We start from the raw sequence: 17,979 nt of genomic DNA, 5'->3' as shown, positions 1-17,979 counted from the left end.
AACTACTCCAGCTACAACGACATCAACAACAACCACTCCAGCTACAACTACAACATCAACAACAACCACTCCAGCCACAACTACAACATCAACAACAACCACTCCAGCCACTACTAAGACATCAACAACAACCACTCCAGCCACAACTACGAAGTCTACAACAACCACTCCAGCCACGACTACGACATCAACAACAACTACTCCAGCCACAACTACGACATTAACAACAACCACTCCAGCCACAACTACGACATCAACAACAACTACTCCAGCCACAACTACGACATCAACAACAACCACTCCAGCCACAACTACGACATCAACAACAGCTAAAACAACGACTACAACCAAACCTCCAACTCCAGTCGCACCTTACTACAGTAGTTCAAGTTCTTCCTACAGTTTCAGTAGCTCAAGTAAGCATGGTTTTTTCTTTGCATTTATTGATTTTTATACCTCTCAAGAATATTAATTTGTTTATCCCCTATACTGTTTCGTGTGTTGGAAAAAGTCTTTCATAATTAATTTAACAATTATGTAAACTGTGACTTTTTATAAAACCATAAGCAAAAAGTACGTAGTTATGATATGTTTACTGTAAATTCCTTAAGGTAAAATGGAAATACATAATGCTTTTCCCGTTTACTGAAAAAATGCTCATTATTAATGGACCTTAAACTTCTAAGTTTTAGCAGACGTTTTGTCCCATAATAACAATATATATATATATATATATATATATATATATATATATATATATATATATATATATATATATATATATGTGTGTGTGTGTGTGTGTGTGTGTGTGTGTGTGTGTGTGTGTGCATATAAATCTTTATTTACTATTTTGTAAAAGCATACTTAGAGAGAGAGAAAGTGACTGAATGTCAGGAAACCAACTGAAGGAAAATTGATTTCTTCCATCATATTTTCAAGTCCATGTCAAATAGGTTTCTCGTCATTCATTCTTGAAAATAATAAACCTAACCATGAAAATTATTCTGATAAAGACAGGGATTCCAAATTTCTTCAAATTGAGCTATTATTACTAGATTCTACTTCTATTGGTTATTTATATATATATATATATATATATATATATATATATATATATATATATATGTATATATATATATATATGTGTGTGTGTGTGTGTGTATAATATATATATATATATATATATATATATATATATATATATATATATATATATATATATATATATATATATATATATATATATATATATATATATATATATATATATACATATATATATATATACTGTATATATATAAAACCAATAGAAGTGGAATCTAGTAATAATAGCTCAATTTGAAGAAATTTGGAATCCTGGTCTTTATTAGAATAATTTTCATGGCTAGGCTTATCATTTTCAAGAATGAATGACGAGAAACCTGTTTAACATGGACTTGAAAATATGATGGAAGAAATCAATTTTCTGTCAGTTGGTTTCTGACATTCAGTCACTTTCTCTCTATCTAAGTATGCTTTTACAAAAATAGTAAATAAAGATTTACACACACACACACACACATATATATATATATATATATATATATATATATATATATATATATATATATATATATATATATATATATATATATATATGGCTTCTGACATCAGAGGAGCACATTTGTCCCAATGACCAGAGATCCTATGCTTGAATATCAGCTGAGGTAGAGCAATATACTTACATTTAGCTAAGTCTGGTTTGCATCTGTTGCTCACTGTGGTGTAGGACTTCTCCTAAGGAGCACCCTTGCCGCCGCATGTAAAAGGAACAAGAGACCCGCCGACCAATAGAAATTCAGTACTCCAGTGACGTCATTTTTACACTTAAAGATTAGCTTCCAATTCCGCATGCTGTAATAAAAACTGCTTGCATCAAGACGTCGGGGAGAGGTGGAGAAACGGTCCATCGACCATAATAAGTAAATGGAAAAAAACGTGAATAATTTGTTATTCCTGAGACGCTTGCCTGACTAGAAAAAGTAGTATAGACTGATTCAAAGTCTAGATGATAAGATGGTCTCTGCAAATAATGCCACTGACTTCATTAGAAATACATATATATATATATATATATATATATATATATATATATATATATATATATATATATATATATATGTTTGTGTGTGTTGAATTTTGTTGTCATTTTATGTGGATATGCTTTACTTCATTTGTTTATTATTTTCGATAGGAAGATATTTTACACATGACTATCGCTTACCAGTGCTACATCATTCTCTAGCCGAGTTAGGTATGAATTCATTTCGGTCTTTGCATTCTTATACCTACGTATGAAAGTTATGTAACTCCTAAAGCTATTGAAGCTCTGAACTCCCCTTGCATTTGCCTTTCTATTGAGACAAACACTTCCAACTTTCTGTACACATGTTGATAGTTGGGCAACAAATGACAAAATTGACTCAAACTACACTCATATGACCAACCTACAATTGAGCAAAATTTCTGGAAATTAAAAATAAACCAACAACCTCGAGATTGCTCTAAGGGAACCTTTTCGTCATAAGCTTCAGCTCATGAGCCTAGGATCATCCTGTATGATAGGCACTTGATTTTGTGGGTCTTATGAGCTTTTGCAGGAATAGTTACCTCAGTTGCGTCGATATGATCGACAGAAAAGTGGGCTTCTTTTTCCTAAAACTTGTCTTCACTATTTTGCTTCTATCTGTGTAGTAACTGATATACTTACGTTGCAGACCGTTCAAGTGGATTTTTAATGATAAACAATAACTTTCTTTTGTATGTAGTTTTTATTTTCAACGGTCGTCTTTGAAATGGGATATATGTTTTGCCTCACATTTCCAGGAATAGACAGCAGTTATTCATTATTTTACCTAATAAAAAAAGTAATTGACATCCACACTAACATTACTTGACATTAATTTCATTCTCTGTTAATCGCATTGTGCTAACTTTACATTGCCCTGAATGTTATTTATTTTTCAGTAAGTTTTTTAAATGTATTTTTCAGTTATTCAATGTACTTTATAACCACGTTCGTTTTAGTGAATCATGATCCGCATACTTCCTCCTGCACTTCCTTATGCCCTTGAAATCGTCTATGAATGTGTAATTCGTCTTATAGACATTATGGGGCGCAGGAAAATACTAACTCACTATTCCCTTGGGATCCCTAGTTAAGCATATTCACCACTAACTATTTACTATTTACCAACTAATCTCTACTGATTCAATCAACAAACTGAATATTTCTTTAGCGAACCGAGAAATTAGTGCCTGTGATTGTCTGGTGTGAAACTTCAACTTCAAATATCACCTGTACTGACTTGTTATAAAGAGTAACTTGATTTTCCTCATATATCTACAGGTAGGTGTGTGTTCTCAAAAAATTCTCAACAGACGAATTTAGTTATTTTCAAAATGTGCGCTGTTATATCACAATCATGACGAGCGATTTTGGCACATGTGATGGTATTTTTTTATATATATTTGTGCTATGAACCCTACAAAAAGCTAAACGAGGGTACATCTATGTAACAAAGAACGCGGTTGGAGATGTGTTCAGAAGTCTCTTGATACCAGACGTGTAATATTACGAAAGATAAACATGACGAGAGCTGAAAAGATGCAAGATATGACTATCCAGTTAAGAAGACAAAAATGAATATAGTCATAAGATGATTTGCAAATTCAAATGAACTTTACTGATTAAATCTATATGTCTTTCCTAGGTTCAAGCTTATATGCCACAAGTAGTGGCAATGGTCCTGGAAGTTTCAGTGCCCCTCAAATAATAGATTCCAGCTCGTTTTACGCAATAATATTTAACAACACGCCAGGCACCGTCACAACCACTGCCCCGACAACATTGTCGACTACCATTTCAATTCCTCCTCCAACCACTTCATCTCCAGCAACCAGTACAACTCCACCTACCACTTCAACAACAACTTCAACCACTACTTCAACAACTTCAGTCAAGACTACCACAACACCTCCTGTCTCAGTATTACTTAACACAACTACTCCACCTACCACTTCAACAACTTCAGTCACAACTACCACAACACCTCCTGTTTCAGTGTTACTTAACACAACTACTCCACCTACCACCTCTGCAACCACCTCAACAACTTCAGTCAAGACTACCACAACACCTCCTGTCTCAGTATTACCTAACACAACTACTGCAACTCACATTCCTCCACAACCAGGCCATGGGGGCTCTTCTTCTTCTTTTTCAAGTTCATCTATATCTTCCTTCTCAAGTAACTATTCGGCTTCATTGATAAAGTTATAAGTTCATTAGCACTTACAGAGATGACATAAGTATTTAGCAGCTGCTTACTATCTTTACAGTTCTTAGTGCAAAAGGTCTAGTCAAAGAGGGAAAAGGAAAGCTTGAATCAATAGGCCTATTCGACGAAAGAGGGAATTACTGTTTTGTAGAACCTCGTGAAAAAAAAAAAGATAAACACCAATTCCATATCATTATCATAAGAATACTGAATCCTGAAAATTGTGGAACAGCCTTCTTGAGAATGTCGTGCAGCTGGAACTTCAGAAGTTTAAGCAAAGATGCAATGCATTACTACCCTAATACAATTCTCCTTGTATTTTAATCATTTACTTACATTTTTATTTATCTATTTATTTATTTTTTAATTTATCTGAATACAGTATTACTTTCTTTTTGAAGTTAGTTTGTTTTCATTTTCATTTCGAGAGCTGGGAAATATTTGTAGTTTGGGAGCATGTATTAAATAGATCTGATTTTTATTGTATCCTCTTCAACAATACAGTACTGTATAATGAGCACGGAGCTTGAATGTGCATTAATTAAAAAAAAAAAAACTGATAAAGCTTGACAGCCAATAAAACAATATACTTTGTTAACTAACCTTTAAGGTTAACTTAGGTTAAGGGTCGTGATATTAATTTTGTTCTCTAAAATGTTTATTAATATAACGATAAATTAACAACACTAGCTCTTAATGAATTGATCACTAATCAACTTCATCCAAATTCACAAAAAATCCTGGCAGTATTAAGTACTCAATAATTACATAGGACTTTAGTGATGTATGGTACTTTGGCCTCTTTAATGAAGTCCTAATTAAAACCTCTAATAGTCGGTGACTGGGCCAGTTAATCGACGTCGGTATTTCATAGTATCTAAAAAAAAAAAGTAGCTTATTTTTTGTGATTCATTTTCTGTTGTAAAGACCTTAAATGGACTGAAAAATTAATCTTCATTCTCGGTGACTTTGCTAATTAATCAGCTTCTAAATTCTTTGTTGTACTTTGTTTAGTTTTATCTCTATTTTTTTTAAAGGCCATTTCACAAGTTCCTGTGTCTCGAGCAGTTCATCGCATAGTATATCAAGCTCCAGTGCAGCCGGGCCTACAACTACTACAACAGCAACAACTACGCCAGCTACAACAACTACAACTACCACTCCAACTACAACAACAACGACGACCTCGCCGACAACCACTACATCTACAACTACAACCACTCCAACGACAACAACAACAACAACAACCGCTCCAACCTCTACTACCACCAGAACATCTACTACTACAACCACTCCAACAACAACAACAACCACTCCTACCACTACCACTACTCCAACCACCACAACCTCAACAACAACAGCCCCATCTACAACAACTACTACAACTCCCAAAACGACCTCTACCTCTACAACTTCAACAACAACAACCCCAACTACAACCATAACTACGACTCCAAGAACGACCTCTACCTCTACAACTTCAACAACAACAACCCCAACTACGACCACAACTACGACATCACCAACAGGAGGTGGATCTTCGAGCTCTTCGGTCTCATGTTCATCAAGTAATGTCTCCAAAAAATTATTTACTTTTAAGCAACACTTTTCAAGTAACGGTTCTAAATGTTATTTATTATCAATAATATCTCAAATTCATTCTTCGTATCACACCGAAATACCTGAAATATTCAATTATTTCTTTTAAATACTTGTCATACTTTGATATATGATAATAAACGAATATGCTAATCTTCATGCTGACATCTTTTATCTTTCAGGTTCAAGCTCTCAGGCGCCAATGGGTACTATAAGTTAGTTCTTGGTTCAACCCTAAACAAAAAATATTTACCATAAAAATCTTGCAACTTGCTGTTTTCTTTCCCGGCGCACACTGTTTCTGGCTTTAATAACTGTGATAACTGTAACCTAATCTAGTGTAATTTTAGCTTTCTTGAAATTTTGTTCCTAATGCAGAACTAATCTAGTGTAGTTTTAGCTTCCTTTAAATTTCATATCTAACAGAACTAATTTTGAGTAGTTTTAGCTTTATTTAACTTTTATGTCTGATACAGAATAAACTGAAACCTTAAACGATTAGTTTAAACCTCACATCATTGACGTTTAAAATGCATGGCACAATTTACTTTCATTACATAAATTTTTTAACCTGACTCTCATTTCAGAAACTTTTTCACCTTCAAAGATAAATTCTTTGACTCCCTATAAGAGGAAAGGTCTTGAAACCATGTATTGTATTCTAAAGCAAATATCTTGTAAAATCCAACCTCCTCTTTCTAGTCTTATGTAAGGCTTCTTCAAACAAGACCCTCTAGAAATATTTTTGTATATCTGATGTCTGGGAGAAGGTTGGAATGTAACTCTTCTAACCTATATATATATATATATATATATATATATATATATATATATATATATATATATATATATATATATATATATATATATATATATATATATATATATATATATATATATATATATACATATATATATACATATATATAAGTGTATATATATATATGACTTTTTATCACATCACCGTGATTCATATTCAGTCAGTAAGCTACAAACGTCCTTTAATATCAATTCGCTCTACCTCGGAAATAATATATTTTCATATATGTTACCGAAGGGAATTTTTTAGTTGATAATAAGTTCGTCGTCTCGTGGGCTCGAACCAGCTTAGAATGCGTCCACTGTAGTCCTGAGTTCTTGTCTTCGCTGGTTGAGCCCACGAGACGACGAACTTATTATCAACTAAAATTCCCTTCGGTAACATATATGAAAATATATTATTTCCGAATTGATATTAAAGGACGTTTGTAGTTTACTGATTGAATATATATATATATACTGATATATATATATATATATATATATATATATATATATATATATATATATATATATATATATATATATATATATATATATATATATATATATATATACACTTCTTTCATTTACCATGGCGTGCCCTAGGATTTTTCTCGCCTGAAGTGAGTGTTCTGTCGTATTATTAACAATCTTCTCCAGTTTCTTCCACACATGTATGCTGATACTTAATTAGAATAGTTGCTTTTCTCTTTCTTTATCTCCCTAGCATTCTGGAACAACGTAATCTATAATTAGTGTCTGCATCTATCAACAGTGGGTTGTAAGAGCAGGTCTGAATGAGATCGCATGGTAACACAACTTTTCTTCTCCAACACAGTTGCTACCTATTCGCCTGTCCTTTCTCCCATTCATTTCTGTGAATTAAAACAGGTAATAGAAGCCTCTATTCTCAACATAAATGTTGATACTGCTAGGACAGGTGTTTGATTAATCTCCTTTGATTACTTGCACTACTTGTAATCTTAAAAAAAATGTCCTCGAGGATTCGTTTCATCCAATTTTTACACGTGAAGAAGTGCATTAAATGTACCCACTATTTCTCTTTTCTTATATATTTCCAGGTTGAACCATTCACTGCTTTTAAGTAATATTCAGTTACTTTATTGTAAAACTGTGGTTTCCTTTTTTAACCTTTATTACCATTACGAAAAATACACTTTTGTTCCCGATTTGTTTATCCATTACATTTTACGGTATTGTATAATGAGGGTTATTTATGGGAGCTTAAATACTGGGTATCGGCTGTATTTATTTTGATACATAACCCTATGATATACCCTGTATAATTCTCTTAATTTTTCAACATTTGAACTTGAAGACTGACTTGCAGAATGAGCGACAGCAGCTTAATTTTATGTATAATCTCCTCTTGCATGCTTTTATTACTAAAAATAAGCAAACATCTTTCTAATACCTGCTGATTTCCCATGTTTGACTTTTAGTTGCAGGCCTCCATAAAAGTACACGAGTTTCAGCAGGTGGGCACTTTCTGCAGCCTAAATATTTCAAATGTTTAACGACAGAGTATTCTAAACTTACAGATTTTCTTTCAGAATTCGGTTTTATGCACGACTGTAATGGTGATGAAGGACTCAATGTTTCTATAATGCTTTACCTGCATACTCTAATGTTGATTTTCACAGCATTAACATTCATTGTGTTTGGATAATGCCATTTAAATTTCTACTACTGTTATAGTTGCTATTCCAATAAAATAGAATTATAAGCTTCTCTTTAAATAAATTATTCTGTTAAACTCAAGGAAGGTACTTTTTTAGCAATAAATATTTTAAATCCGTTATAATGTTTTTTTTTTTAGCTTTTAAATGCTTTTCAACTTGCTTTTGAAGTTATATAAAGTTATAAAAGATATAAAGCTACATAAAATAATAAAAAAATTCAGAAAAATAATAAGCATCTTCTCAGTATGAAGTTCACGTTAATACATTTCAGCATGAATATAAAAGGAAAATACTGGGCTCTAAATGTTTGTGAAACTTTTTAGGTTCAAGTTCAAGCAGTTCAAGTAGTTCAAGCTCTAGTAGCTCAAGCAGTTCATGCTCCAGTAGCTCCAGCAGTTCAAGTTCAAGCAGCTCAAGCTCTGGTAGCTCCAGCAGTTCAAGTTCAAGTAGTTTAAGTTCCAGTAGCTCAAGCAGTTCAAGCTCTAGCAGCTCCAGCAGTTCAAGTAGTCCAAGTTCTAGCGCAAGCAGCTCAAGCTCAAGTAGTTCAAGCTCAAGCAGTTCTAGTTCAGGGTCAAGCAGCTCACTAAGCTCAAGTTCAAGCATTTCAAGTTCAAGCAGTTCATGCTCAAGCAGTTCTAGCTTGAGCAGTTCTAGTTCAAGCTCGAGTAGTTCTAGTTCACGCTCAAGCTCAAGCAGTTCTAGTTCAAGCAGCTCAAGTTCGAGCAGTTCTAGTTCGAGCTCAAGCAGTTCTAGTTCAAGTAGTTCAAGCTCAAGCAGTTCTAGTTCTAGCTCAAGCTGTTCTAGCTCTAGTAGTTCTAGCTCGAGCAGTTCTAGTTCAAGTAGTTCAAGCTCAAGTAGCTCTAGCTCAAGTTCGAGCAGTTCAAGCTCAAGTAGTTCAAGTTCAAGCAGTTCAAGCTCGAGCAGTTCCAGCTCAAGTAGCTCAAGCTGTAGCAGTTCTAGTTCATGGTCAAGCAGCTCACTTAGTTCAAGTTCAAGCATTTCTAGCTCAAGCAGTTCTTGCACAAGCTCTAGCAGTTCTAGGTCAAGTTCAAGTAGTTCCAGCTCAAGCAGTTCTAGTTCAAGCTCAAGTAGTTCTAGCTCAAGTTCGAGCAGTTCAAGTTCAAGTAGTTCCAGTTCAAGCAGCTCTAGCTCAAGTAGCTCAAGCTCCAGTTCAAGCTCAAGTAGTTCTAGCTCAAGCTCAAGAAGTTCTAGCTCTAGTAGTTCAAGCTCAAGCAGTTCTAGTTCAAGCAGTTCAAGTTCGAGCAGTTCTAGTTCTAGCTCAAGCTGTTCTAGCTCTAGTAGTTCTAGCTCGAGCAGTTCTAGTTCAAGTAGTTCCAGCTCAAGTAGCTCTAGCTCAAGTTCGAGCAGTTCAAGCTCAAGTGGTTCAAGTTCAAGCAGTTCAAGCTCGAGCAGTTCCAGTTCAAGTAGCTCAAGCTGTAGCAGTTCTAGTTCATGGTCAAGCAGCTCTCTTAGTTCAAGTTCAAGCATTTCTAGCTCAAGCAGTTCTTGCTCAAGCTCTAGCAGTTCTAGTTCAAGTTCAAGTAGTTCCAGCTCAAGCAGTTCTAGTTCAAGCTCAAGTAGTTCTAGCTCAAGTTCGAGCAGTTCTAGTTCAAGTAGTTCTAGTTCAAGCAGTTCCAGCTCAAGCAGTTCTAGTTCAAGCTCAAGTAGTTCTAGCTCAAGTTCGAGCAGTTCTAGTTCAAGTAGTTCTAGTTCAAGCAGCTCTAGCTCAAGTAGTTCAAGCTCAAGTAGCTCTAGCTCAAGTTCAAGCAGTTCAAGCTCAAGTAGTTCAAGCAGTTCAAGCTCAAGTAGTTCCAGTTCAAGTAGCTCAAGCTGTAGCAGTTCTAGTTCATGGTCAAGCAGCTCACTTAGTTCAAGTTCAAGCATTTCTAGTTCAAGCAGTTCTAGCTCAAGTTCAAGTAGTTATAGCTCAAGTTCAAGTAGTTCCAGCTCAAGCAGTTCTAGTTCAAGCTCAAGTAGTTCTAGCTCAAGTTCGAGCAGTTCTAGTTCAAGTAGTTCTAGTTCAAGCAGCTCTAGCTCAAGTAGCTCAAGCTCCAGCAGTTCAAGCTCAAGTAGTTCTAGCTCAAGCTCGAGCAGTTCCAGTTCAAGCTCAAGCTCTAGCTGTTCCAGCTCAAGTAGCTCAAGTTCCAGCAGTTCTAGCTCAAGTATTTCAAGTTCAAGCTCAAGTAGTTCTAGCTCAAGTTCAAGCAGCTCCAGTTCAAGCTCAAGTAGCTCAAGTAGTTCTAGCTCAAGCTCAATCAGTTCCAGTTCAAGCTCAAGCTCTAGCTGTTCCAGCTCAAGCAGCTCAAGTTCCAGCAGTTCTAGCTCAAGTAGTTCAAGTTCAAGCTCAAGTAGTTCTAGCTCAGGTTCAAGCAGCTCCAGTTCAAGCTCAAGCTGTAGCAGTTCTAGTTCAAGGTCAAGCAGTTCACTTAGTTCGAGTTCAAGCATTTCTAGTTCAAGCAGTTCTAGCTCAAGTTCAAGTAGTTCAAGCACTAGCAGTTCTAGTTCAAGCTCAAGTAGTTCCAGTTCAAGCAGCTCAAGCTCAAGCTCTAGCAGCTCTAGCTCCAGCAGTTCTAGCTCAAGCTCGAGCAGTTCCAGTTCGAGCTCAAGTTCTAGCAGTTCCAGCTCAAGTAGCTCAAGCAGCTCAAGTTCGAGTAGCTCTAGCTCGAGCAGTTCAAGCTCAAGCAGTTCTAGTTCCAGTAGCTCAAGCTCGAGTAGCTCTAGCTCAAGCAGCTCTAGTTCAAGCAGTTCTAGTTCGAGTAGTTCAAGTTCAAGCAGTTCTAGTTCAAGCTCAAGTAGTGCAAGCTCAAGCAGTTCTAGCTCAAGTAGTTCAAGTTCCAGCAGTTCTAGCTCAAGCTCAAGCAGTTCCAGTTCGAGCTCAAGTTCTAGCAGTTCCAGCTCAAGTAGTTCAAGTTCGAGCAGCTCAAGTTCGAGTAGCTCTAGCTCAAGCAGTTCTAGTTCCAGTAGCCCAAGCTCGAGTAGCTCTAGCTCAAGTAGCTCTAGTTCAAGCAGTTCCAGTTCAAGTAGTTCAAGCAGTTCTAGTTCAAGCTCCAGTAGTTCTAGCTCAAGCAGTTCTAGTTCAATCTCAAGTAGCTCAAGCTCGAGCAGTTCTAGTTCTAGTAGTTCGAGCTCAAGTAGTTCTAGCTCAAGCTCGAGCACTTCTAGTTCAAGTAGTTCAAGCAGTTCTAGTTCAAGCTCCAGTAGTTCTAGTTCAAGCTCAAGTAGCTCAAGCTCGAGCAGTTCTAGCTCAAGTAGTTCAAGTTCCAGCAGTTCCAGCAGCTCCAGCTCAAGTTCGAGTAGCTCTAGTTCAAGTAGCTCAAGTTCTAGCAGTTCTAGTTCAAGTTCAAGTAGTTCAAGCTCGAGCAGCTCTAGCTCAAGTAGCTCAAGCTCCAGCAGTTCTAGTTCGTGGTCAAGTAGCTCACTTAGTTCAAGTTCAAGCATTTCTAGCTCAAGCAGTTCTTGTTCGAGTTCTAGCAGTTCTAGTTCAAGTTCAAGCAGTTCAAGTAGTTCAAGCTCAAGCAGTTCTAGCTCAAGTAGTTCAAGTTCAAGCAGTTCTAGCTCAAGCTCAAGCAGTTCTAGTTCAAGCTCAAGTAGTTCTAGCTCAAGTAGCTCAAGCTCAAGCAGTTCTAGTTCAAGCTCAAGTAGTTCTAGCTCAAGTAGTTCAAGTTCAAGCAGTTCTAGCTCAAGCTCAAGCAGTTCTAGTTCAAGCTCAAGTAGTTCTAGCTCAAGTAGCTCAAGCTCAAGCAGTTCTAGTTCAAGCTCAAGTAGTTCTAGCTCAAGTAGCTCAAGCTCAAGCAGTTCTAGTTCAAGCTCAAGTAGTTCTAGCTCAAGTAGCTCAAGCTCAAGCAGTTCTAGTTCAAGCTCAAGTAGTTCTAGCTCAAGTAGCTCAAGCTCAAGTAGTTCATCTAGTTCAAGTTCATCCTGTTCAAGTAGCTCGTCCTCCAGTAAGTCCTTCAATCTTTCTCTCTTTGATAGTTTTTTATCCAAAAACAAAAGCTATCAATAAATTCTTATTGGACAGATATTGTTAAATTAGTTTCAATTGAAAGATAAAGCATCACAAATGCTTTATTTTTTTGCAGTCTTTCTGTGAATGATTTCGAAGAATTGGTAACTATTTGCAACTGAAAATATTATCAACAAAAATGGATTATCTGTGCAAATAGCTTAGTTGACCCCTTGAAATTGCTATTGTAATATATACACACACACACACACACACACACACACACACACACACACACACACATATATATATATATATATATATATATATATATATATATATATATATATATATATATATATATATATATATATATATATATATATATATATATATATATATATATATATATATATATATATATATATATATATATATATATATATATATATATATATATATATATATATATATATATATATATATATATATATATATATATATATATATATATATATATATATATATATATATATATATATATATGTATATATATGTATATATATATATATATATATATATATATATATATATATATATGTGTGTGTGTGTATATATATATATGTATATATATATATATATATATATATATATATATATGTGTGTGTTTATATATATATATATATATATATATATATATATATATAGTGCAATTGCAATTTCAAGGTATCAACTAGGTATTTATATAGATAAAATAAAATAATATTTGTGTATCAAAAACTTTCCGAATCTTCAAAATTGTCACAGTAAGACTCAATTATATATATATATAGATAAATATATATATATATATTTATATATAATATATATATATATTACATATTGTATATATATACATATTATATATATATATATATATATATATATATATATATATATATATATATATATATATATATATATATACATATATGTATATATATACATATATTATATATATATATATATATATATATATATATATATATATATATATATATATATATATAAATTCTTGTGGTCTGACTCTAAATATTTGTATCAGACGCCACTGTAGGAGTTACAATGACATCGGCAGGAAAGTCTAACAAAACCTGCCTGTTAAATCTAAGGCCCTTGCTTGGCCCTTCATAAAATGCTTATTATTTTTAATTATAGTAAACTGCATATTATCCGAAGTGGCTGCGTGAAAATGGTAAACATATGGTAAACGAAATTTTAAACATTTTGCTTATTTTCTTAAATAAAAAAATAAACGCAGGTGTTTTAAGTACGCCTTGACATTTAACAAAATACATAAACAGTTTTGTTTTCCTTTTTTTTTGCCTAGCCTTACATAAAACATTCTCCTTTTTTGCTCAAACCTTTAATGTGATATTCGAGCTGAAAGAATACAAACAAATACCTTGCTTTGCTCCTCTTAATATTTTACTGACTATAATAAGTGACGAATAAAAGTACTAAGTCTTGGACTTTTATTGCACAAATGCCTGAATAGAATGTCACCGAATAACCCTTATTTTTGCTTTTAGTAAATATGATTAAAGAAATAAATTACTCTAGCCTAGGGCCAACATTGTGCACGTTTCATCTATTCAGCATGAACACAATGCCTCTTTAATTTAGAGAGATTTGCAGCTTTTAAAATTTATTTCACTTTTAGCTGCTCTTACTTCATTAAAGTACGATTATTCAGTGCAAAACTGATTTTCATCATTATTCTCAAAAGAATTGCGCGTCATTTGTACGCTAACTCTGCCCTCCATCGATTAAACATTTTCTAGGAATTACCAGTAATTGCTATGTAATTTGCTATGTCATTCTTCAGGTTCCAGCAGCTCCAGCTCCAGCCCCAGCTCCAGTTCCAGCTCAAGCTCTAGTAAGTGTTGCTGAGGTCAACAAAGGCACAACATTCTCACACAAGCGAAATATCTCTCGCACGAGAGAGAATGCTGTGGCTTTTCCCAGCTCCTAAGTTTCTGCCTTTAAACTCTGGCTTATGAATTTGATTTCACTTCATAAAGTTCGCCATGAAAATGACCCTAAGTACGCCTTTAAAATAAACTGTCCGAATGCAAGGTCATACAGCGATCACGTTTTGATGATTTGACAAAGAAAGAATTATTGCCTGGTGATAAGCTTCCTTTACTTGAGAATGATGATAAAATAGAATACAATAGAAACGTAAGCATGATACGACAAGAATATTTGACTTCGCTATTTTATATTTTGCAAGATTTTCGGGTTCTGCTGTATTCCGAGACATTGTAAGCACACAAATCTAAAGCTAGAGACATTCAAATATTAAAGATTCGATTCATCGAACTTCAGTACCATAGCCTAAGAAGTTTAGAATCATTTTTTTTTCGGCCCTTCATTTGAGACTAGGACCTATTCTTCCAAATTTTCTAAAGGTCTTTAGTGCCAGTCAAGGATATTATTACCTAATAATGATGCCATCGAGTATTTAAAGGGAGTAGTAACCATGAATTTAGGAGAAAAACTACTTGGAAGAAAAATGAATGCGAGAAAGATGTCCGGCTTAAGAATATGCTTCCTTTTTCACTGTTGTGTTATGTCTCAATTGAAACCTTCCCCAACCCTTAGCGTTTCTGTGTGAATATGCACATGCTGATAAGCTTTGAATAACTAACAGCCTGCAGCCTGCATTTGCCTAAACAGTAAACGACTGGTTTTTTATAAACTTAAATTTTGATATTTCATGGTGTTATAACTGTTGCTAATATTAATTAGCAATAATCCAACTCAATAACATTGCCCAATTTAGATGATAAAAGGAATTTCAAGAGCTTTAATACAAGCACCCCGCAATCAAATAAACATCCCTCTCATTTGACATAAAAAATCTACACTTCCTTCTTATTAATTACAGAAAAAACGAAATATTTTGGTAAACTTACTAAAGCTCTAAATACCAACTAACTCAGACCACAATTGACACGGCAAAAATTAGGTGAAGTTACTGTTGTCTAAGTACAGGACTATTTTACAGGTTCCAGTTCTAGCAGTTCAAGTTCAAGTAGCTCAAGCTCAAGCAGTTCAAGCTCTTCAAGTTCTAGTAGTTCAAGCTCAAGTAGCTCAAGTTCAAGCTCCTCCAGTTCTAGTAGCTCAAGTTCAAGCTCCTCCAGTTCTAGTAGCTCAAGTTCAAGCTCTTCCAGTTCTAGTAGTTCAAGCTCTAGTAGCTCAAGTAGTTCAAGTTCTAGTAGTTCAAGTTCAAGCTCTTCAAGCTCTAGTAGCTCAAGCAGCTCTAGCAGCTCAAGCAGTAAGTTATATTCCTGGTTCTTTATAAGAAAACATTGTTTAGTTTTGATTAAGCATCACATATCATATGTTTCCTGATGTAGTGGCAATAGAAGACCGTCAGTTCAGTTATCTTACATTTGTCATCGTTCGTCAAGGCATTTATTTAGAGTATCGAATATATATATTTTTTTGACTGTATAGCACATGAGGAGTTGTTATGTTTAGATGTAAGAAAAAAATCGTAACGCATAGGTCACACAATAAAATGGCCTCGAAATTGATGGCTTTAGATCTCTTGAAAATTCTCATGTTTGGTTACATCTTTGCTAGAACCTTCCAAAGACTTAACAGCCATATTTTGAACACCAGCAATATGTCATTAACTAACGAGTACTCATACAATATAAAAGCAAGTGCAAGTCCTTAAACAAATTTTCAATTACTTGTGTTATTGGGCCAATTAAGATACTCCTGTTGAACTGCTTCCCAAATGTCTAATAGGATCCACATTCTGACTGTCATTATTTTCTAGGCATGTTTCATTATCTGTACATAAATTCTGAATCGTTTATATTTCCATGAATGTATTAAGGTAAGTTTCTTTTCAGGAAACAAACATTCTATTAAACCTTTACATAGAACCAGTTTCGATCTCAGATTAAAGTAATTCATCCATTGTTTTATTTGGTAGCTCCAAGTGATAGCTTGGGCTCCTCACGTCCAGTTTTAGTCCTTGCTCCAGCCTTTGAATTTTGAACAGTTGTAGTTTACGTTCAGCAGTTCAATTTCAAACGATTGAATTTTAGCTCTCGTGATACAAGTAGCCCAAAGGCAGGCTCTCTTAATTTAGCACGACAGTTCCGGCTGTTGAACTGCTAGATATAAAAGTTCAAAAAGTTTGTGTTATTAGAATTTGGCTATAGTTCCTAGCAGTTCAGTTTTGGACCCTAGTAGTTCTAGTTATAGTGACATCAAATTCTGAGTTTCACCTACGATTTTTTTTTACAGCGCCCATTTTTTAAACTTTGGGATCATCACTTCCATAAACTAGATTACCTCTAGAAGTGATGGCATAGTGTCTACCTGTAGAGGTTAATATATGCTCAAATTTAACTATTTCACAATTGGATGCTGGCTGCCATATCCCTAAAGCAAACAGGTCTACATTTATATTTAATAGGACTTCTACATAACATCGAGGTCCCTAATTACTCTTTTGTTAGATCCATAATTAGAATTGCACAGTAAAACTAGGAAGGTTACATCTGAGTTACTTTATAAACAGCCCTTGGTTTTGATCAGTAGCCCACTCCTACAGCTTTGTAGAAAGTAATGAGGTAAGTGATATGGCAATCAAGAGAGGAACAATATAGCACCTTGGAAGGCACTGATTTCTAACAATAGAAGTTATCGTTTGTGTTGGTGCCGAGGTCCCAGCCTATTTAGTGCCCAACAGTTTACTGGGACACAGGATCATCCATCAGTAGCAATCTGCTGGGTTCCCTCAGGTTCTAACGTGGGTGGAGAGTGGTTTATGGACTAATTATAAGTGTGTTTATGCAGTTTCTAGGACATTGCAGGACAGCGTAGTGGCTATTGCTTACCTCTTCTGCTCATTAGTGATCTTTAAACCTTCTAAACCTTTACACCTGTTGTTAACTTGAATAATCAGAGTTCCTCTCTCTCTTCTTTGTTACAAATGTTTGATCCCTCATGAACTTTTGTAATAACTACTTGGTTATTATAGGCTCCTGTTCAAACAAATCAAGTTCCAGCAAGTCATACTCAGTTACCACTAGCCCGAGTAACTCAAGACCAGTTAGCTCAAGTTCAAGTCATTCAGACTTAAGTAGTTCAAGTTCATGCATTTCAAGCTCAAGTAGTTTCGGCTCAAGTTCTTCAAGTTCAAGTAGTTTCAGCTCAAGCTCTTCAAGTTCAAGTATTTTCAGCACAAGCAGCTCAAGCTCAGGATCGAGTAGTTTCAGGTCAAGCAGTTCAAGCTCAAGTTCAAGAGATTCATCTTCAAGTAGTTCAAGTTCTAGTAAGGTTCTGTCATATGTACCTGGGTTTGGAAAATTTGTTTAACATAGTAAAAATGATGAAATACATTGGTAGCATATAAGATGTTTTCAGTTTTACTTTCAGTGTGAACTGGATAAACTGTTATTGTTGATAAAAGGACATGAGAAATAGCACTAAAAGCTCTATTCTTAATGGCCTAAAACATAGTTTGTTTAGTAATTTGCTGATTAATCATGAAATGTGACAATACCGCTTATTTTAAAATGCTTATAACATGGGGTATTTATGC

The 17,979-nt window shown here is 34.7% G+C and overlaps 1 protein-coding gene across 1 annotated transcript in view; it reads left to right on the top strand.

Annotated features, from left to right (window-relative positions):
- The window catches only part of LOC136854894 (pneumococcal serine-rich repeat protein-like), a 250,880-nt gene that overhangs the window by 211,478 nt on the left and 21,423 nt on the right, over positions 1 to 17,979 (top strand). Inside the window, exons 6-9 of the mRNA XM_067131427.1 lie at positions 8,746 to 12,363; positions 14,233 to 14,283; positions 15,418 to 15,687; positions 17,416 to 17,709. Of these exons, the coding sequence (XP_066987528.1) occupies positions 8,746 to 12,363; positions 14,233 to 14,283; positions 15,418 to 15,687; positions 17,416 to 17,709 (4,233 nt within the window). The remainder of the gene's footprint in view (positions 1 to 8,745; positions 12,364 to 14,232; positions 14,284 to 15,417; positions 15,688 to 17,415; positions 17,710 to 17,979) is intronic.

Source organism: Macrobrachium rosenbergii, chromosome 3 (assembly GCF_040412425.1).
Source record: "Macrobrachium rosenbergii isolate ZJJX-2024 chromosome 3, ASM4041242v1, whole genome shotgun sequence".
NCBI lineage: Eukaryota > Metazoa > Arthropoda > Malacostraca > Decapoda > Palaemonidae > Macrobrachium > Macrobrachium rosenbergii.
The sequence above is the reverse complement of the archived record's forward strand: the minus strand, read 5'-3'. Positions and strand labels throughout refer to the sequence as shown.